Source organism: Pholcus phalangioides, unplaced genomic scaffold, assembly GCF_987345545.1.
Source record: "Pholcus phalangioides strain wild (caught in Gottingen) unplaced genomic scaffold, Ppha-v1.0 ptg000007l_1, whole genome shotgun sequence".
NCBI lineage: Eukaryota > Metazoa > Arthropoda > Arachnida > Araneae > Pholcidae > Pholcus > Pholcus phalangioides.
Window position 1 is genome coordinate 35,304,165 of NW_028301600.1, and position 23,183 is coordinate 35,327,347.

At 31.7% G+C, this 23,183-nt stretch overlaps 1 protein-coding gene across 2 annotated transcripts in view; it reads right to left on the minus strand.

The window, feature by feature from the left end:
• The window catches only part of LOC149085230 (glutamate receptor 1-like), a 171,676-nt gene that overhangs the window by 145,675 nt on the left and 2,818 nt on the right, over positions 1–23,183 (minus strand). For both annotated transcript variants that reach the window (XM_089233110.1, XM_089233111.1), the window contains exon 2: positions 1,553–1,705. In XM_089233110.1, the coding sequence (XP_089089236.1) occupies positions 1,553–1,705 (153 nt within the window). The remainder of the gene's footprint in view (positions 1–1,552; positions 1,706–23,183) is intronic.

Consider the following 23,183-nt stretch of genomic DNA (forward strand, 5'->3'; position numbering starts at 1 on the left):
CTTAAATCCGTCATAATTTCTCCATAACTTAACTGGTGACTCATCGAGGTTTTACGGTAGTAAGCCCGTTTACTTATACCGACATAGAGGATTCCACAGAATTTCGTCGTTAAAACCAAGGTTGACGTTTCAAGACTTTTTTGAGGAAAATGTTTATTACAGGTAATCAAATACTTCTCATGAAGTTTTTATTTCATTGTTAGTGAATGTAGATCGAGAAAAATACAGGAAATTCGGATAATTAATGCTGGACATCGCCGATTCTCGCCAAAAATATTGCCGACGAAGTTACCACACACACACACACACACACGCACTCACAATTATTGTTTATAAATAACCCTTGGTTAGAAGAAAATCTTATAGCAAGTGAGCTAAAATGTATTTCCTGGAAAAAATGAACATGAAAAATATCGTGAAATTATTTTGCATTATTATCAATAATTTTTATGCATATACATTATATAAGATCTAATTTCATTGTGACTTATTTTAAAATAATATTTTAGTTATTTTTTGGGTCGGAAAACTTTGTAAATTAGCCAGATTTGCTTGAAAACCGGAGTTTTTTTTTGCTCTCAGATTTTCCAGTTTTTAACAGATTATTCGAAATTTTATATATTTATAATGAATTCCGATTGTCCAGATTGAATCATATGAAATAATGAAACTTATTATGATCATACGTAATACGACCAAAGCTCGAAATCGGACTGATCGGGGAGGACTAATTTCGTTGTAAATTGCCGGCCAATGTCCAAAAGAAAAGGCATGATTCGTTGTCATTGCTATGTTGGGGAGTACTCTTTCGTGATAATTATGACCACGATAGCTATGGCAATCCCTCATATCGAGACCAGGATGCATTTTTTTCACAATTTGTCATTCGTAATATATGTCTAATAAATAGTTCTTCTCTCAAATTTCTGTTACTAGATATAGCCATGTATCAAACGTTGGCGATGGAAAAATGGCTTTGGCGCATACTGGACAGTCTTACATTAATATATCGGACTTTGGCCAGGCATCTCCAGCCACTTCGCGATGCCGCTGTGGTGGTAGTCGAATGGTCATAGTGGAAGACGAGGTCCTGGATTTTTTTTTTGAACTCTACCGGCATCTCAGTGGTGGTCGGCTGGAGTTAGTTTTCTGTCGTTCCCAACTTCGAGGTGCAAATGCGAGCCGAAATCCCCGTTATAAAAGAGCCGCAGAGAGCAACAGGCCCACAACTATACAATTATTCAATCATAACACTTCACTCATAGCTAGAAAAATGGATGGCAGATGGCCGCATTACACATAATAAGCATCGCATCGTGAGGAAACAAACTTCACGTTAGGTGCACAACACGTACACGCACATTCCAACATTTACCAATTCTTTAGACGTTCCGCAGAGGAATATGAACGAGGTGCGAGTGTGGTTTAGCAGTAGTAGTAGTAGTCACTTCGCGAATTGGCCATCCAAAGTCCGAAATATCACTAAACATTTCTGAAAATCTGACTTTAGCCGAAACTCTCAAATAATGTTCAAAATGGTGTTCATACTCACAAGCTCGAGCCATTTTAAAAGGATCGTCACTATCCAAAACTTCTGTAATAGGATCGACTTTAAAACGTGCTTGAGTATCATTAGTATTGTGCAAATGTATGGCGTACTTAAAAGCTGTCTGGAGCTCTTGCGTTCCAGGAGTAAAAATAGCACCTAAAAAAACGTAAAGAGCAATATTGATTAAACATTTCAAGATAATCTTCACGATGATGTCAAATATATAGGGTTTTAGTTAATCAATAACGATAGAAATTATAATCATCTAATTAAAATTAACGAAGAATCTCCAGGGACTTAACGATGAACAAATTAAATTAATATCATTAGAGGATTAACTATTAGCCACTCGCATAATACGTTTTGTAACACAGCAAGATATTCAAAATACTTTTCAATTATAACAACTGCTTTTCTGGTAGTTTATATTAATTAAAACATTAAGGGAAAAATCCAAATAATTAACTCTATTTTTTTCTTAAAATACAGTACTTAATTGAATCACCATACATAAACACTGAAAAACTAAAAATCTTCCACCATCATAAAAAATATAATGATCTATTCCACGCAGAAGCTCATTATCATTACAACAAAAGCAGAGATATTTCAAATTATTAAAATCAGAGAATACGACACGTTATAATATGGTTCCAGTAAAACAAAAGCATTTCTCAAAAACAAATTTTTAACAAAAACATTTCTCAGCAGCAAATTCATCACATTTTACATCACATTTTTTTTGTTATATATTTTTTGCTTACTTTATTTGTTGACTTAAGAAGAACAAGCAGACTTTTTTTGTCTTCATTTGTTCATGTTTTACATATCTGATTGAACGTTATACATCAAATGCTTAATTTATTCTTTATTACTAATTCCTTTATCCTGTGTGATGATTGTGGTTCCACAAAAGTGAGTGAAATGAAAATTGAAGTTGGTATACAAGCATTCATATACATGATGAAATCATTTTAGATATCATATGAATTATAAGAACTCGTCAAACACTTTTCGTCTAATATTTATCTGCATATTCTTATGCACCATGTCTTTAAAAAATATTTTTTCCTATGTCAAACACTATTTAAATTAATGTCGAATTATAACAATTCTATAACGCTTTAATTAATGCTCTTAATTTGACTTTTTAACCCATTTTTTGATCGCTCTTCCAATTCATGACTTAATTGCACAATTTTTTATATACGATAACTGGTTATTTAAATGTCATATTTAATTTAGCATGTTTGTCTTTGTAATTGATGCAGATTCCCAATGAATTAACTTTTAATCAATACCAATTTATTTATTTATTTAACTTAATTTAATTAAAGTAATTGGCAATTATGATTTTTTGAAACCTCATGTATCTCGTGACAAAAAATTAAAGAAATAATCATTTATTTCCAGTTTAAAAAATATATTTCTCTTTTTGTTCGTGGAAGAGAAAAAAAATTCCAGATCAAAAATCAAGACGAAATTTCCAAATAATTTCATTTTTGAAAAATAATATAAAAATAAATTTCTTTATAAACAAATTAAAAAATATATTGTGGTTCTCTCTTCAATTAGTCCTTTTAATATCAAAAAATATTAATTATAAACAAAAATTTATATGAAAATTTATTTAAAAAATATAAACAAAGAGTTGTGAAAATGCAGCGTCAGTAAAAATTTGGTTTTAAAGGTATTATCTCGAAAAGGACGTTACATTTGTAGGAAATTGTCACGTGTTTGTTATTCCTATAATGTAGTTGTTCAAATTGGCTCATGTTCAATGGTATTAAATAAATCAAAACAAATTTGTACTACACCTTCGTTAGTAGTTTGTTTTAAAAATTTCCACTGGGTGTTCATTACTTATCACCATTCAGTGGAGCAAGAGATTCCATTTGGTTTGAAATTAAAAAAATATATCCACGGACGTGTCTCTACGCGACTAAAATTTTATTACTTTCAGTCCTTTTGGTTCAATGATATGTTAGAAACATTAAGTTATTGATAATTTTAGCAATTGGATATTCATATCTTGATGTTAGCATAAGCAATCGTGCGCAGTAAGTGAAAAAAAAAATTCGATTTGGCATAGAAGCTAGAACAGTTTAATGTCTTTCTGTTCAATTTTCTCCCACTCAACTTTATGATCTGAGATAGAAATTCTACTATTTTGCAAAGTAAATACTTCTAAAATATTATCAGTTTCATAGAGAGAGTGGAATTCCAAACATTCAAGATGTTTTGAATAAGGCATTTCGATGAAAAATGGCTTCTCAGCAAGGCATAGTCGTAAAGTTTTTAGAACAAAAAGAAGATAAGAAAGCTTTGGAATATATTTTGTTTTTTCATAAGCTCATTTATGCAGCAACGGCTTTTGTTCTCGAAGAGAAACGCATAAATGAATAACAAACAGTCATCTTCGTACTGAATTAAACGGTTAGGACTACTTAGGCTCAAACTTTTCATCTGCATCATTTCCGACTAAATAAGAAAACTAAAAAAAAAAAAAAAAATACATATATCGCGGGAAACTAGAAGTGGCGGAAGAAGCAAATACAATACATTATTCAAAAATAACAAACAAGTTTCATCGAAAAAGGAAAAAATAAATAAAATCGATTGCCTTACTTTTGCATTTACCAGAAGTAAACTAGAAAAAAATATTTTTCACGTGTATATATTGGACAAGATAAGGTCAGCCTTTACACAACCGAAAAGCAGATATTTATAAACCACGCGAAAGTGACAAAATCCCAGGTAAAGAAAATTTAAGGAAATATTTGCTATAGAAGTTTTGAAATGTGCCAGCAAAACTGTCACCTCCACGGCGTACCTGCTAGACTCGAAAAAGGATGAAAAATAAAATAAAATAAAAAACTATTTTGATATAAATAGCGCTACGGGGAGTAGCATGTTGGTTCTTCGTAAAATTCGTGTGCAAGGGATTTTTAGAACAGAAATCTGCGATGTAAGAAAAAATAAGAAAAGTGTAATATAGAGATGTGTTTTTGAAGGGGGAAAAAAGAGTATATAAGGTGTTTTTCTTTCTTTATTGACGCGATTGAAACCATGTTTGACATGGTTGGCTGAAAAATAAAAGGGCGTAAACAAGATCGAAGACTTTTCCATCGTTTTGAAAGCATGGAATTTGATACAGCAGAAGTAATATTTCTTTTAGATTCGTATAACTACTAATTATAGTGGATACCGTTTATAACGTTCCGCATTTAGAACGTTTATCGCTTAGTACGACTTACTTTCGTTGTTCCAACTCTTGCTAATACTCATTGAGTTCTCCCGTTTACAGCGTAAAAACCGTTGTAAGCGGGAAACACTTACAACGTTTTCTCGTGACGGTTTTATGAAAAACGTTATGAGCGGGATTTACTGTACTGCTAGATCAGCCATTTTAGGCAATGCCCCATCAAAGTATCTCTGAAATGCTGATGTCCCTTGCACTTTTGTCAGGGGGTACCTTCCCCCCTTCCGGTGGAGAGAGAGAGAGAGAGAGAACCCTTCATAGTTCCAAAACAATATTTTTTCCAAATATGAGAACCATTAATTTTTTTTTACACCCTTTGAATTTTAAAAGCAGGGGCTTTTGCCCCTTCCCATTTATGTCTACTTTTACTTTGTCAAAAGTAGTGATTCTCTCTTACTGTCCTCGGAGAGACTTCAGGGGATCAGTGAGCTTGGATGAGAAAACAATCAACTCACTGTTTTTACATTGTTATACACAGAATATTATTTTGTCAATGAGTTCTTGACCTCAATTCATTGATACATGGGATCCGTGGACTTTATCCGGTGCACCGGTTAAAAACCGCTGTATGTCAGGAACTATTGAAAGTGAATGACGTAAGATTTGAAGAAAATGTTTTTTGTTAAACAAATGTTATTTTGATTTTTTCATCATGCATAGGATTTTTTCATTCGCACGGATCGTCAGAATGAAGATCCATACATCAATCTAGAAAGATAATTGATACGTTTTAAATTAAAGATATGACAATAAAATATGGTTTGATTATCGTAATGAAAACTTTGTTAGAAATTCATGGTAAATTTCACGTAATAAAATAGAGAGTTCAATCAGGGGTTAACCCTTTAAGCGGAACAGCAACATTCACTAAACCGCATTCTAAATGTTCTTTTTTTTTAACAAAGTAGGCTTTCTTCTGATTTTCAGCAGCTGCAAACTAAGGGGTGCAGGAAAAGTATTTAATTGGGAAATCAATTTTACGAAATATCCAGGCTTCTCAATGCTCAAATAAGAGGCTTTTAAGGAGGCGAGATATCTCGTTAATGCCACTCAAATGGTTGAAGAATTTGAATACTCTAAAAAAATCATGTAAGCTTGTAGTTGGGTCAGTATATTCAAAAAGTAAAACAATACGCCATTCTACCTCTTTAATTGCATGATAGCTAGTATAATGAATTTTAGCATCAACCGTCACAAAACACATCCAAAATATATAAGAGAATTTCTGGACAAATCACAAAAACACCTAGGCGCCAGAAAAAAATTTATCCGGAGAAAAAGATCCAAAATATTGCTTCCTTTGACTTTTTCAGACCAGTCACCTTCTTTTATGTTGGAAGATATGCTGCTATATAAATTTCAAACATTTTGGGCTACTCTCAACCTGCAATTCAGTAACTACACAAAGAAAAATTTAGCCAAAAATATACCAATTGCTTGTTGCCATGGTGACCTGGCACCTGGGATTTCTCTAATCCTTACAATAGTTAATCAAAATGTAAAAGCATAGGAGGCTTCGATTCTACCCACGCTTCATCAACAAGATATAGACAATCTAGTAGTATAGATGGCTTTTTTTCTCAGCCCAAGATATCAAGGAAACTGACATTTTCTGGATGTTATGCTTAGGTGAATTTGGAATGAAAAGTCATCTTGGCTCTGCCGGGACTCGAACCGAGAACCTCTTGCACACCATACTACCATTTACACCACTGGAGACACTACCTTGCTTTCTTTATTTCCCTCCTGGTGGCTATTTCCTGAAGATAAGAGTGGCTACTAATGCCTCTACTTCAGTTCCTCACACCACAGTGCGTGAAGTAAGGAAGGCAGGATCGTGTCTCCAGTGGTGTAGATGGTTGCGTACTTGCCCAGTATAGAAGAGGGTGGCCTGGATTCGAGATGCGGCGGAGACAAAATCTAGTAATAAGTTTTTAGAGACAAACGGATTCGGTTTTATAAGTGATAAGACATTTTATTTCATTGTTTGAGAAGAAATAAGCAAAATGGTGATATAAGTGTAATATGGTCAACAATATGATGCATTTACTTGGTTTCTAATTATTTATAGCATATTTTCCCTAGATAAACTGATGATGATTTTCTGAATGAAAGTTTACCAAGAGTTACATATATCTCTTCTATCTGCCTAAAAAACCATGATCAATTAAGAATACTTTAGTTCCATCGTTTTGTGAAGTATCTGCTTAACAAGCATTCACAATCTTGACATTTTTATCCAGATAACGTGTTTCTGCTCATATACACAATTCATTGTTCAATTTTGCTAAATGTAGTATATTTGATGTGCTTTCTGTCTCACTTCTTCTGTTCAGTATAATGAAGTGATATGTGGAAGCCAAGAATTGTTTTCTTCTTTTGCAGTTTTCGTGGATCTTCGAAGTCTTGATATTTCCAGAATTATTTTAACACGAGTGGAAGAAAATCAAGTATGTCAATTACCTATATCTCAGTGAAATTTTGGTGAAATGTTACGGGGTAAAAAAAATTTTCCTGGTACTATAGCACATTATTTTGGATAATGTAGATAACTAATATTTTACTCAGCACATCTGAATGTGTGGGTCATGCTGCTACAAAGTGAAAGTAATATATACAGTGTCCTGTAAGTCCTAATTCGGACTTCGGCTTTTATCTCATCAAACGTTCATCCCAGAGGTATCGTTTTAATTTAAGAAATACTCATAATTTGTTCATAAAGTACTTTGTACCAGTTTGGAGAGTGAAAATACAAAATGTCATAAAATTGAAAAAATCCAAATTTTTATACGGTCCTCCGTCCTCTAACTTCGAATTAAAAATTTGTGGCCTGTTTTCCTGAGACTAATAAAAAAATTTCATGTTTCCAAGTACAATATTCGCCGAGATATTTGAATTCAAACATTGAAGAAATTTGGGAAAGAACAACATAAATACGGGAAAGGAGCATTGTCCGTTAGTTTATGCTGTTCTTTCCGAACTTTTTTTCCGTTTTAGAATTCGAATATCTCAGCAGAAATTGCACTTATAAACACGGAATTTTTTCTGCTGGTTTTAAGAGAAATAGGGCAACCAGGGCTTTCAGAACTTTCTAATTATAATAGTACAGAACAGGGGGCCGTATAAAAATTTAGATTTTTTTATTGTATTGCATATTGTATTTTTGCTCTCGAAACTGGTACGGAGTGATTTTCAAACACATTTTGAGCATTTTCTAAACTAAAACCATACCTTGACGACGAACGAGATACAGACCAAACTACGTGAGATACAGGCCAAATTAGGACGTGGAGGACACGATGTATAGTTAATTTTCGGTGTATGGAACACCAGGTTTTCTCTGCCTTCTGGTACAGTCTCAAAGTGTAACAGTGATAAACAACTTCAAAGTGCCCTCATGATGCTATAAAGTCAGTATGGCTCGGTTGTCACCATCATCATGGTGCTATAGGAAATTTGACTTCCAGAAATTTACATAGGCAAGTTATCAAAATTGTTTATTAATTATTGTAAATATGCCCAAAAATTTTAACCTAAGCACAATGTATATCAGAAGTTTTTCATTATATTTTCTGTGCTCATTTTTAGCTAGCGTATCTCTCCGGTTAGACGCAACGCTATATTTTCACAGATGTCGTGTCTGGTAACATGGAATACTATAAGTATTATCTGAGTTGGGCTACAATATCTGTTCAAGATCGAAAGTTCAGTAAGATAGCGGAAGAAAGATCTAAAAATAATGTGTGTCCTATCCTTTGTGGGCCCACCTTGGCTGTTTTAAGGCAGAATAGGACGATTGCATTTGTGACTCTTGTAAATAGACTATGACACCACCGCATCATTAACTACAAAATAAAACGATGACATTTTATTTTTCTTCGTAAATAGACTCATTACATTAAATCATGTTTTTCAAGAATTCGAATTATTTTCTTCATTTTGAACTTCTATTCTATATTACCCGACTATTCCATGTTACCCACGAAAATGATTTTTTAATGTTTTTTTTCTTAGCTATATTAGCTTATTTTTGAATTGATATATTTGTCAATGCAAAGACAAGAAACAGAATTATATAGAAATACAGGTTTTTTTTAGGTTTCTACCATGCTTCAAATTGGAATAATCGAAAAAATAAAAGTGGTATTCCATATTATCTGAATGTGCTACAGTCGAACTTGAATAACTCGCAGTCCAAAGTCAAGGGGAAAAAAAAGTTCGAATTATCCAAAACTTCAATTATCAAATTAATCTCTCCCGGATCCGTAAAATTACTACAAATTCCAAGTTTATCGTCAGCAGTCACGTAGGATAATTATTCTCAATAATTAAAATTGTGTGTACCGTGTTACGAAACCATGTACCCATTACGTACCATGTTTCCCAAATATTATTATTTCTGTTAATTATTTAATTCTGTTCTTATTTTCTCAAATATTATATTCTGTTACATTATTCCAATGTTCTGGAATCAGCACAACAACAAAATTTGTTGACCATGCTCAAAGCGTAATTTTCATGATCATCCGTTGCGATCCCAAATTTTTCTCATCATTCTTATGCTATCAAGGAAATTTGCTTTCGTTTACGTATTTAAAAAAGGTATGACAATTAATTTAACTCAGTTTGTACTTTCCAATACTTTCGATGTCCTTAATGACGATAAAAAGATTCAGATTTTGAATGGTACACCTTGACGCATAGCTTGAACAACATAACAGGTATCAAGTAATGCACATTCTCGATACACTCCTGTTGTGTGTGTGAACAATGTTAAATTGGACGTTAAATTATCCTGACACGGTAGAGAGAAACGCAATTTTTAAACTTTTATCTGTCTTTAAAATTTATTATTTAACAATTGGGGTGAGGAAAGGCAAAGTCTGACTTCTTGTAGAATTTTTTGAAGCTACATTTGCTCGACAGAGAAAAATCATGTTTTTTCCTTCAACTTCGAATTATCCAAAACATTCGGAAGAGTTCGAATTTGAATTTAATGTTAAAATATTTAACATTAAATTAAATAGAAAACTCAAGGGGAGTTCGTAAAACTTCAAAGTATCCAAAATTCGAATTAATCAAATTCTACTCTTTATATTCGTGGTTGTTTTTCGGTTAGATTTTTTAAAACCATCGGTTTGTTATTTGTTGTGCAATATCTAGTACTATTTTTCAAACGTAAAGGATAACCAGTTTTACTAGTTGAATTAGGCTGTGGCTAAACCATATGCTACTTTAAAGACATGTTATCTGTAATCTGCAAGAACATTTATCATCCTTCTGTCATATCTCTTTTCTTTCAGTCAGTAACTTCAAAGAAAATCGGTCCAGTGGTCAGCGTTCTTCCGTAAAATCCCGGTTTCAGCCCATCGCTTTGGGAATGTCACCATTTTGGAAGCATATACGAAAGAAAATCGAAGACAGTTTCTCTTCTGGATTTTTTAACCTCATACTTAAAGCACTAGCCAACGAGAGAGGATATAAAACAAAGTTATTCGACAAAAAATCCTATATTCGAGTCTTATTCAATTTTATAATCTTAAAATAAATGATTTTAAAGTTTCATTCCATTGAAAAATCACTGGATTATTTGAAATGACTGAACTTATCATTAGTTACCCAAAACTAAAGTACGAAAGAGTAATTTTCTAAAAGAATATAGCCTTCTTGGAATTGAAATTCTACAGAAAGATTGGAAAGGCGATGTAGTATCTAAGAAAGATCTTTGAGGACCTCAAATAGAATGAAATTTATGATTATTTTTAAATGTTTCTCGCTTTCGTCTTGCTATTAGAATTTATATTTATATTTCCTATTCGTATTAAGAAAATGAATGCACCGCTACCTGCCGATGTTAATTACAAGTCCCTTTGCATTCCGATGATTTTCTTCCATTTGTTAATTCAAAGTTAATTTCGATAATTCATAATTAAACATAATTCTTACTGTATATTTTCAGAGGTAATATTTCCGTTTGTACCGTAAGAGAATAGCAGTTAAGTAAATATACAGGGTGGATAGATAACAGAGCGTATGGTATTTTACTGGCAAACCGTTGATTCTAGTGTTATACTTCCAGTTAGAAGTATCCAAATAACGTGTAGTACTCAGATATGTCATTCATGTTGAAGGGGCTATGTATATATAATTATTAAAATAAAAATGTTAATTTTCATACGGACATTCTGTGCTCAAGAACCCAACTTCATCAATTATTACTGGCTTAATCAATTGTTATCTCGATTAAAATTTTCAGTTGAGTTAATCACAACCACCAACCTGATTGTTATTCGTCAAAATTCATTAAAACTTTCCTTCAAAAGTTTACAAATTAACTTGATTTATTTGATAAAGCCGATATATCTTTTAAAATTATGTTCCCACGTATAAACATTATTGTTGGAAAGCCATGTTATAAAAAAGTACTATTTTATCGATAAAAAATGCACGTTAAAATAACAAAAGCACATGTCAAAAACATTGACGTTTTTCAAGAAACTTGATCTAATCACCATTTTTACCAAAACGGCAAGCAGCCGAATAACATAGACAGAAAAAACGTGGGCAATATTATCACCTTATTTTTAGCACAAAATAATCACTGTTAAAAATAATCTCATGGTACAAGATGTATCATCTAATGCTTTGACAATGAAAAGGCAGAGTGCGGGAATCTTTTTCACTTTCGTGATTCCATGCACTGGCAACGTAAAATAGGGGGAGGGGGGACACGCCCTTTTGTGCAGGCAACCTGAATTTTTTATCTATTCTTGCATTTCCTTATATTTTGCAAATGGGTGAGCGAAATGAAGTAGTTTCTCTATAGCGTCAATTAATATTATATATTTAGACACATTAAGTTTTTGACAAACTTATTGGGTCATTTAAAAAAAACCAGTTTTTAAATGTTTATTAATTGGTCGATTAATGGATTAAAAATTTTGAACAAGCCAGTTAAAAATTGCAATCGATTTCCAGCCCTAAACAAAAGGAAGTCCATTTAAAAAATATTTTCTACTATTGAGTGATATAGGAATATTTCTCGGTTATATGTTATGCCGAGAACCATAGTGTACGCTTTTCATGTATTGGAAAAAAAAATTAACTATTAGTACATATATAGTTAACTATTAGTTAATAGTACACAGTAATTTTAGAATTGGTGAGTTTCGAATCACTAACATTATTTGTCTATTTATGAAATTTATGGATAATGATATAAAGTTTGAAAGGTTGAATTTCTGATTTTTTTCTAACTGTAAACACGTCCATATATGAATCTATTCAACTACCTGTTAAATATGTATTACTAAATCACAGAATGTCTAGCTGGTTACGACTGCAAGATGGTCTTGAATAAAATTTTCTTCTCACAAAATTTCATATTTTATTTAATGTAATGAATATGCTCCATTTTACAGATAAATTTGGACGAATGTGCTTTATATATCTCGAGATTAATGACTGTATCATATTTTTTGTGTTTAAAAGAATGATATCAGAAAGCAAACACTTTGAATAAATAAAAGAAACGCGTGTATGCTAAAGAATTGGGGTTTGTTGTTTTTACCACGTTCAGCATAAAATAATAAAGAAGAAAATAAGCTGAATATACGTGCTTGATTAAGTCATTTGGCACGAAATATGTTCTTAACCGCAAAGTTAAAAATTCGGCATAATTACACACGGAGTAATTAGCCGTAGAATATTAATTTTTCATTCCTTAATTACAGTGCATCAAAAATTTTTCCGTCGATTCCAGAAAACCCATGGAATAATACATACATCTTTAAGATGAAGGAAGTCGTTTTTCAATACTTTCATTAATACAAGTTCTCTTGACATAATAATAACGCAAATATGCAAGTTGATACTCTGCAAGGCGTGATATTTTTTGATATTTTCGATTGTTTCTGGTATAAAAGCATTTTTTGTCGCGGTTTTAGTTAATTACTACGGTTTAAGAATATTAACAGAGTCGAATACAAAATACAAAAAAAAACCCCGTATGAAAGAATGCATTAATATATAATTTAAAATTAGATAGAGAAATTTATTAAATTAATCTTTAGGATTGCATGATACAAACAAATTTTTTTTATTCCTTTTGTTTAAAAATATATTTTCAAGGAATAGTTTATGGTTATTTCTTAATTTGTTTATAATTGGTGTGTGTGTGTGTGTGTAAATAACATTTTATTTATTTACAATTATTGAAAATGTTTTATGCTTAATAAATTTAATGGATCAAAATAAAATCCACGAACAAAATTTATAAAATAAATCAAAAGATATAAACCTATGGAAAAATTAATAGAAATAAAAACTTATAAATCTATTAACAGATTCTCCGTAATGGATCTAGTTAATTGATATGTATTTAATGCAATCATGTAATTAGTGATTTGGTGCATTTTGAAGTTGAAACATGATTTTATCGTTATCATGTAAAAATGTAATTTCATGAAAATGGAATATTATTGGAATAAATGGAATATTAATGGAATATTACCGACAAAACCGGCCACAGCAATAATTTTCCCAACTAAAATAGAACCGGAAAAAAAAATCAGGGAATTTCGACGGTTGGTCAACAGAGGAAACAGCAAAAAACACTCATGTTAATGAAGATATAAATGTATGTTTCAAAAGTGGAAAAAAAAATGTGTAATTCAAAAAAGTTAAATAATTCCCTAAACCCCCTGAAAAAAGGTGAATTCTCCCAAACGTAGGACGACGTCTGTTAACCCTACCCACACGGGGTCCACACTCATGGCGTTTATATTAGAACGTTGCGCTCACGACACCCATCTTGCGTACATGTTACCCATCTTAGGTTTACGTTGCCGTTGTTGCGTTCCCGCTATCAGTGGAAGTCATACATACTAAGTAAGGAATTCTCTTAGCATGTATAATTGTTTTTTTTAAAAATAAATATTAATATTTCTACACATTTTCAATTTTACAATCACGTCACGCATCTTAGGTTCACGTCGCCCTTAAAACCCAGGCAATGCCGGGTACTTTAGCTAGTATTTTTATGAAGTAGACGTTTTTTTGTTTGTTTTCACGTGAAATTAAGTGTTTTAAAAAATATTGGACATAAACTTATATTCAAGATTTTGTTTCAGCCAATTATTTTCATAGAAATTATTGATATAAGTAAAAAATATTCAAGAGTAATCCCCGAAATAGACTTAAATAGGCAAACAAATTTCAAGAATAACTCGACATATAATGCTGTAAAATCATTAACTCAGACACTGCAAACACTTCAAATGTACAGGATGCTCTGTATAATAATACTCTGTATAGAGTGAGATATAGATGGTTTTTATGATCACTTTCATTCCGAGTTCACCTCAGCATAATATCCGGAAAATAACTGTTTCCTTGAATACTCTGTATAGTTCAGGTAAAGGATGTCCTCACTCAGCCTTTATCTCATCAATCGTTTGTCGCGAAGATGTCGTTCTAATAATGTTCAGAAATCATACTGTACTAGTTTCGATAGTGAAAATGCAGTATGACATAAAATAAAAAAAATCGAAATTTTGATGCGGTTCCCGTCCTCTATTTTCCAGTTAAAAAGTTACATCCTGTTTCTACTATGGTAACAAAAAAAAATCCATATTTTGAAGTGCAATATTTTTTGAGATGTAGGAATTCAAAAATCGGAGCAAAGTTTGGAAAGAACAGTATAAACGAGGGAAAGGAGCGTTGTTCGTTAGTTTAAACTGTTCTTTCCCAACCTCCTTCCGAATTTTGAATTCGGATATCTCAGCTAATATTGCACTTAAACACATAATTTTATTTGATTTTACTCTCGTACAAAATTATTCCTGATTACATTTTGAGCATTTTTTTTACAGTGGAATCATGCCTCTACGACAAACGGTTGATGAGATAAAGGTTGTATTAGGACTTACAGAAAACCCTGTATATTCTTAGTTTAAAGCTGTTAAGTCAAAGTAAAGAAATTTATATATATATATGTGTATGTGTGTGTATATATATATATATGTGTGTTAGCTTCTTCATTTTCTTTTAAATCCCCGAAATAAAATGCTCCGTGTCAAGTATACAACATGATCTTTAAAAATTGTTTCACGATGCACTCTTTGGCAAACAAAGTGACTCAAAGAATCGACACGAAGTTTGAAGTGGACAGTAATTTATTTTTAAGAAGAAAACAAGAACGCCAAGAATTCCTACAAAGGAAGGAAAAGCTCGAAATAAAGATATATTGCAAAGACTTTCCTAAAGACAGAAACTTCTCCAAGATGCTAAGAGACGTGAGTTTTACGAGAGTAGAGTAAATTGGAGGAGAACGAAAGTTTACTAATTTCTTTGAATGACAGTGAAATAACTCGGAATCGACGTACATTGTATTCAACTGCAATGTGACAACCTCGTATAAAATTTATAAATAAATTGTTATGGTTTATCTCATCCTCTTCGAATGTATATTATTAAGTACAGACTTAAAATGTACCTACGGTCTGGCAAATTGTACAGGGCGTCGTGAAAGTCGTAATTCTTCCTGAAAAGTCGTCTTCGTGAAAGTCGTAACTCATCAACCGTTTGTCGTAGAAGTATGGTGTCAATTTAAAAAATTCACAAAATATATTCAAAAATCACCCTCTACCTGTTTTGAGAGTGAAAATATAGTCACCAAATACAAAGAAATAACTTTTTATACGGATGCCCTGTCCTCAAAATCCCAATTAAAATGTTGTTACTTTGTGTCTGCTGTGTGTGTGTGTGAGACAGTCTCTTCAACAAAAAAGTTCCACGTTTCCAAGTCCGTGGAGATATTTGAATTTAAAAATCGGAGAAAAGTTGAGAAAGAACAGCATAAACGAGAGAAAGGAGCGTTGCCCGTTAGTTTATGCTTTTCTTTTCCAATTTTTCTCTAATTTGTGAATTCGAATATCTCATCAGATATTGCACTTGGCAACGTGGAGTTATTTTTTTGCTGGCCTCAAAAGAGACAAGGCAACGACTTTCTTTTTGGGTTTTTTAGGACATGATGTCTATATAAAAATTTAATTTTTTTTTATTTTGTGACACACACTCTTGAAACTGGTACAGAATGATTTCTGAACACACTTTGAGCATTTATTTTAAATTGGAACTATACCTCTACGACGAACGATGAATGAGATAAAGACCTTATTAGGACATAGAGGACAACACCCTGTATAATAAAGATTTCATGTTTCGGTTATGCAATATTTGTAATCATTAATAATTGAAAGTTCTTCCATTTTTCATTATTACATTTTTAATTATTTTCAACTACTTTATTTTTTTATATATAGCTCAGCATTAAAAAATAATTTTTCGATTTAAAATAAATTAACAAGATATAAGAAAATTATTAACATTTATTACCTAATATTTCTTCGAAAAAAACTTAATTTCTATATGATCTATACATATCTGTATAATTTTATCCATTTAATACGTCTCACTTTAATATTTTGCCATTTATATTTCCCAAATCAATCAAAATAATGATTATTTGATTATCAGTTGTAATATAATTTTGTTGTATTTTATGCAAACGAGAAGAGTAAAATCATTAACGATATGGTGCCTAATAAGTTGTAATAAAAAATATAAAAAATTATACTACAAATAGCCTATACAAAGTTTTTTTAGCAACAAAATTAACTAAACTTGAAATAATTCCCAAAACAATTTGAGTTAAAAAAAACATTAAAAATGCTGGAATTTACAGGGAACCTAATGCTCAGAAAATTGTGTAAAGCACGAAAACCTGAAATATACGGATTTGTGTATGTATATTGGCAGTTCTATTTGTTTTCGTACATAGCTGTAAAACTCACAATTTTTAACGTCCTATACAAGCGTTTCCAGTAAATCCTTGCGGCCTTTATCTCATTTACCATTCATTGTAGAGATAGGGTTTCAATTTGAAAAATGCTCAAAACGTGTCCAGAAACCACCCTGTAGAAGTTTTGAGAATGAAAATACAGTGTGTCACAAAATAAAAAATCTAAATTTTTTTATGACCGCCTTATCCCAAAATTCCCAATAAGAAAAGTATTGCCCTGTCTCTTCTGAGGCCAACAAAAAATTCACGTTTCAAAGTGCAATACTCGGTAAGATATTATAATTCAAAAATCGCAGAAAAAGTAGAAAAGTGGATCATAAACTAACGGACAACCCTTCTTTCCCTAATTTATGTTGTCCTTTCCCAACTTTTCGCCTTTTTCAAATATCTTAACCGATATTGCACTTGCGTGAAATTCTTTTGTTGGCCACAGAAAAGACAGGGCAACAACTTCCTAGTTGGGGTTTATTGGGATAGGGTAGGGTTTCCATATAGAAAAATTGGATTTATTTTTGTTTTGTGACACACTGTATTTTCACTCTCAAAACTGCTACGATGGGATTTTTGAACACCTTTTAAGAATTTTTTAAATGAGTACCATACCTCTACGACGAACGGTTGATGAGATAAAAGCTGCTTTAGAACGCCACCCTGTATAATCAAAATTGATTAGTGTTTCCGAGATTGTATACATAGTTTTGGGAACTTGATAATTATGTTACTTCTAAAAATCAAATCTCCTTCCGCAAAATATTTTCCGATGAACAAAACAGTTTAGTATCCTAAAAATAATCTCTCGTTTGCGCATTTTCTAAATGACATTACATAGAAACAGAATATTGATTAAACACTAATCTTAATTTGCTTGATAAGATTATATATAACATCAAAAATAACAATAAAAAGATTGAGCAATTATTGTTCTAAGAAGCATTTATAGGAAAATATGGATTTTTTGAAAAAATTGAATGCTAAATTTGATGACAAACGCTTGTCAAATAATTTCTACTAGCGATTATTTATGTGAGAAGTGGAAAAGGGATTTGTACGAATTGTGCATCGTTTAAGCGTAAACGGATAATAATAATCGTATTTATTTTATAAAGGTAATGTGAAAATCCAATTATATTATTATAAGTGTGTACATAAAGTCATTAAATACGTAAGTGACGATTTTTCCTTACTTTTCCCAAGACTTTTCTCACTCCTTGTACTCTCCTAAAAATTTTCTTAATTAAGTAATGAATAATTATTTCTATTATTACTCAGATAGAGTACATTATTGCCGAAACATCAGTTATGAATTTCTTAAACGTTCTTTTTAGTATGTTTCGGAACTAAAAGAATTTAATTAAAATCAATCCATCTTCAAATATATTACTTTAGTTTGTAAAGAAAATTGAAAAAAAAAACAAATTATCAATATTCATCATAGTAAGTGAAATTTATATTATATTTCACATCATCTGCATAACAAATTAGAGACTTTCATTATAAAACATAAATTGAATATATTCTGAATAAAATTTTGTATTATTTCATTCAGAAAAAAGTTCCCTTTCTTTTTAATTTTTGTATTTTGAGTAATAACACAGAGTTCTGTATTTTGAGTAATAATAATTTTGTATCACACAGAGTAATAACATCTTTAGTCTATGGTGTATCATATATTTCAGAAGAAACAATTATTTAAACCTAAGTAATTAATTTTATGAACAGGAATAAATTTTCTTACGGTGTTGATTAATTAAAATTATTTATAGAAAAATGCCATATATTTTACTAGAATATTTATCGAGCGTATATTCGTTGCTAGAATGTTATTTTTCTGCAATTTTCAGTTTTATTGATTATTTTAACGAGCAATTGATATCAGTAATCCTGTCATAAGAGAGAAATTAAATACGTACATATACTAGACGAAAGAAAAATATCGCGTAAAAAAAGCGGATTTTTTTTTTTTTGCCAGTAATAATTTCTGCTCGAGGTTTTTCTTGTAGTATTTTTGTCTGGCTATTCTCAGTGATTCGTATGTTAGTAAAGTATCGGCTGGGGTGTTGTTGAGACGCGAACAGGATAACTCCTCAGAGTAACACTGGATCGTATCAAAGCGCGTTACACGTAATTGAACACGCTGTTCGGAAACAGTTTCATTTTTCTTCATTGCATATTCTGTATTAAATCCTCACGATGTTTATAATTTTTCTTCGCTATTCAACATTTAAAAAATTAAAGAAATATATAAAATGGATAAAATTTCATTTTTCTATATATTTATTTAAGCAAAAATATAACTATTTATTCCTAATTTTTAATGGTGCTAAGACGACGTCGCATCGAGAATATTATTTGGATTGTAGTACCCCTGTGCCAAATTAGTCGCCATCATTGGCGTACGCAAATAGGGAGAGCCAAGATTGTAGTGTTTGCAGGAAAAACCTAGAACCTAAAACCTAAAACCCCCCCGAGAAGGAAAAAAAATCTGAAACCCCCTTGAGAAAATTCTGTGTACGCCTATGGTCGCTATTAACCCTGTATTTGTCCGTCTTGCACTCATGAAACATGGTTTTCTCATAGTTTCCAAGTGAAGACATTATACATTTTGAGCTCGTTTCCGCATTGATGCTTCTAAGTAACTCCTAATCATCCGGTTTTTACTTGTGAGCTGTTTATGAAAGCTGTTTATTAACAGCAGAATGGCCCAAAGGTACACATTTATTTACTTCTTGACAAGCCAAGCAAGAGAACAATTTTTTACCCTCGCGTTTTGGAGCAAAAATACTGTGTGGAGTAGCCATATTCTGTCCATTCTTCAACAATGAAAGAAAAGTAAGTTGGCAATCAATAAATAACATTTTTATACTACTCAAATCTCTGTAAATCATATATATACAGCGTGTTCCTTGAGGTGCTGCATCCCAATTTTCTTTAAATATTGACTTTTTTTTGTCATATAATGGCATTCAGCGTACATGTGTAACCACAACCTCGTTTACTTCTATTATCACGTGACAAAGGCTTGCGAAATGGCAAAAACATCGACACAAGATATTCGTTCGGGTCCAACATAGTAAACTCTTGAAGAATTTTTTTTGGTGATATATGCTTTATATTGGGTATTTTGGTTATATTTGACATCCATATTTTTTATGGGCAAATATTTTCAACCACCTCGTCGGGCATTCTTTCTGGTGTGGCACTTCAATTTGTATTTGTACCTTATTCGCTTAATACAGTATAACCCCTCAAAAATTTTCTCCTTTGGATATGCCAATGCTCGTCAATTAAAGGGGAAAATGCAGTTTATTTATTCGTTTTTTTGCATCACATTTTAAAATCAGTTAAGTACCTGTATATTATTCAGTTATAACGACAGTTCACAATCAAGACGAAAATTGTCGTTATAACGGAGTTTAATTTTAAACGAATTTAAATTTTTTGCTCTGTTTGGTTATAAAGTAGTGGAAAGCTGCTGATTTATTTTCTTTAAAACGTCTTTTAGATCATTTTGTTCTAATGTTAACGATACACAAAATAGTCATTTAGTCATTTTATGGATTTTCGGTCTCGCAGAGTTTTTTCTCTAAGTCACTTTTGCATAGAATTTCGTATTATCTTAGCGATTTAGTCAACCAACTGAAGAATAAAAATTCTCAATAGTTACAGCGCTATTCACTTCCATGGCTCGTCAAAATTTTTCCGCTAGGAACGACTTTAAACTGTAAGTTCTGGTGCCGTGGTCTCCTGTTAAATGGGACCAGATTACTTACAGTTAGAGAAAAACAGAAGTCGACTAAAATCATCACATAATAGTGGGAAGCCCAAAAATAGGAAAAGGGTGTGAAAACATTTGACTTTTCTCCATCCTTTGTTAAAATTACCTCGGAGTAAATTTTTACCAGAAGTATGGACCATGAAAAGTAAAATCATGTTTAACTCTTTAAGAGAGACATGAAAAACTGGTGTTTTTGAGAATTTTTTCAAAGTTTTGGTGAATTATTCCTTATCTTGAAAATAACCGAATAATTTTCTTCATCATTAACATTATCTATTTGATAATCATTCGTTATAGCGAAATTCTCGTTATAAGCCCAAACTCGTAATATTGGACTTCTACTGTATTTAGATTTATGTTGTATTATTTGGGGTTGTATTTATTATTCTAAATAGAAATACAGTAAAAGTCCATTATAACGAGTAGGGTGGATAACGAAAATATCGCTATAATGAGTGATTTGTAAATGATTGTCAAACAGCTAATGTTAAGCATACAAAAAATATTCGATTATAGCGAATTGAAAATTAGGAAGCATTCGCTATAACGTCAAAAGAATTATATAAAATGCCTGTTTTTCCTTTTCTCTCCTCAAGCATCGAAGATGGTGACTCTTATCATAGTACACCCTCCTCGTAAAAATTACTCTGAGACAAAACATGGGCACAGAATAGTCAATTTTTTTAAGTCTTGCTTCCTGTTTTTGGGCTTCTTTCGACTTTAATCTTTTGCGGGGACCAAGAGACAATGAGACCTAAACTTGCAGTTTTAAATCGTTTCCGAATGACTAAAAAAATTGTTTCAAAAACCTTTCCGATTAGCGGGAAAATGTTGACGAGTCCCTGCAGTGATGGAAGTGAGCAATTCTGTGGTGTTTGGCCAGAACATGATATCCCCAAAAAATGGATTTTTGATCTGAAAGTAAGTCTTGCTAATTATAACTAATTAGAAGTTAGATAAATGCCCGAATACATGCGTACGGCTAAACAACACGCTGATGTATGATATTTTCATTTGTATTTGTGTGTATGCTTTATTTTTGATTTTTGAATGGCAATGAAAATGCTTATATCTCAAAAATGTGATTTTGGAGTTGTCATGTTCTGACCAAATACCACAGAATTATAAACAGTAAAATCGCTCTTAACGGATACCCTCCAGATGCGGTCACCCTTATTTTACGGTCAAATAATAATTTAACTTTGGATAATGAAAATGAGCATTTCAAAATCCTTATTAACGGTCACCCCTCTTTTACGGAAGCTGTTTTTTGTCCCACTGAAGTCCACAAATGAGAGGTTTTACTGTAATAATAATTGTTTTATTTTAATAACAGTTTTACTGTAATAATAATTGTTTTATTTTAATAACAGTTTTACTGTAATAATAATTGTTTTATTTTAATAATTGTTTTATGGTAATAATAATTGTTTTATGGTAATAATAATAGTTTTACTGTAATAATAATTGTTTTATTGTAATAATAATAGTTTTACTGTAATAATAATTGTTTTGCTGTAATAATTGTGACTTTTGATTGTAAAGTTGGTCGACTAAATCACTTTTATAATACGAATTTCTACACACAAATCTCTTGGAGTATTAACTGCTGTGAAACCAAAAATCAATTTCATGACCAGAGTTCTGTTCATTTGTTAATATCAATAGATTATAGAATGAAACAATCTTAAAGTCATTTTATTGCATATGAAGTAGCAATTTTCTACATTTAAATTACCTGACATAGCAAAATGTGGAAATTTTCTTATAACAAGAAGTCCATTATAACGACGATTTTACCCGTGATTGAGAACTGTCGTTATAACGGACTTCTACTTGTTGTACTATATAGAATGATTACTGAAAATATGAAGAGCATTTTCACCACATTCTTTAGAAATTACTTTGAAGTGTCTGTGTTATTTGTTCGTATGATTTCTACACAATGAACTTCAATGGGTGATATTGCTCTGGATGGTAAGAGATAGCTGAGAACTTAAGTACTAGTATCCTCTCGTTGCTCATAGCTATTCGATCTGGTTCAATTCATCGATCTCCACCACAGCATATACATTGGTGGAGGATTAATACTCAATCATGATACTCGACACTCTCGTCAAGGGCACTGTGGATATAATGTCACCACATCATGTGCGTTGAATTATAGTTGAATCTAGCTTACTAGAAGGTTTTTTTATTTTTAAGATTACCGAGGAACGCTTTATAAGTAATAGCTATTGTGATTGTTTTGCACCCCACTGTTAGGAATTTTTTCCATTCTTCCTTATCACAATGCAGCCAGTCACCATGACTAGAGTGTACTTCAAAATATCACGGAATGGAATCATAATCGCTGCATTTGAGATCTGTTGACCCCTTTGTCATATAAGGGCCTTTGAGATAATGTACAGCAATAACTAGACCGAATTTCGAAACAGATTGCATATAATAACTTCCATTAGGATACATCTATAGTATTGGCGAGATGCCTCAGACGTACATCATACCAATAGTGCGATTCTAATTGTGTACCGTGAGTTACGAATCATTATCTGGCCCTGTGAGATTATCATAATTCAATTGTTTGGATATTGACTAAATTTGTATTGTTAATTCATTTGTTTTGGATTATAAAAAAACATTCATAATATAATGAATTCATCTCTTTAAGTCATTTTTAGTCCACAAAGACATTTTTGAGCCCGTTTAATAGTTCACTAAATGGAGTTCTAAA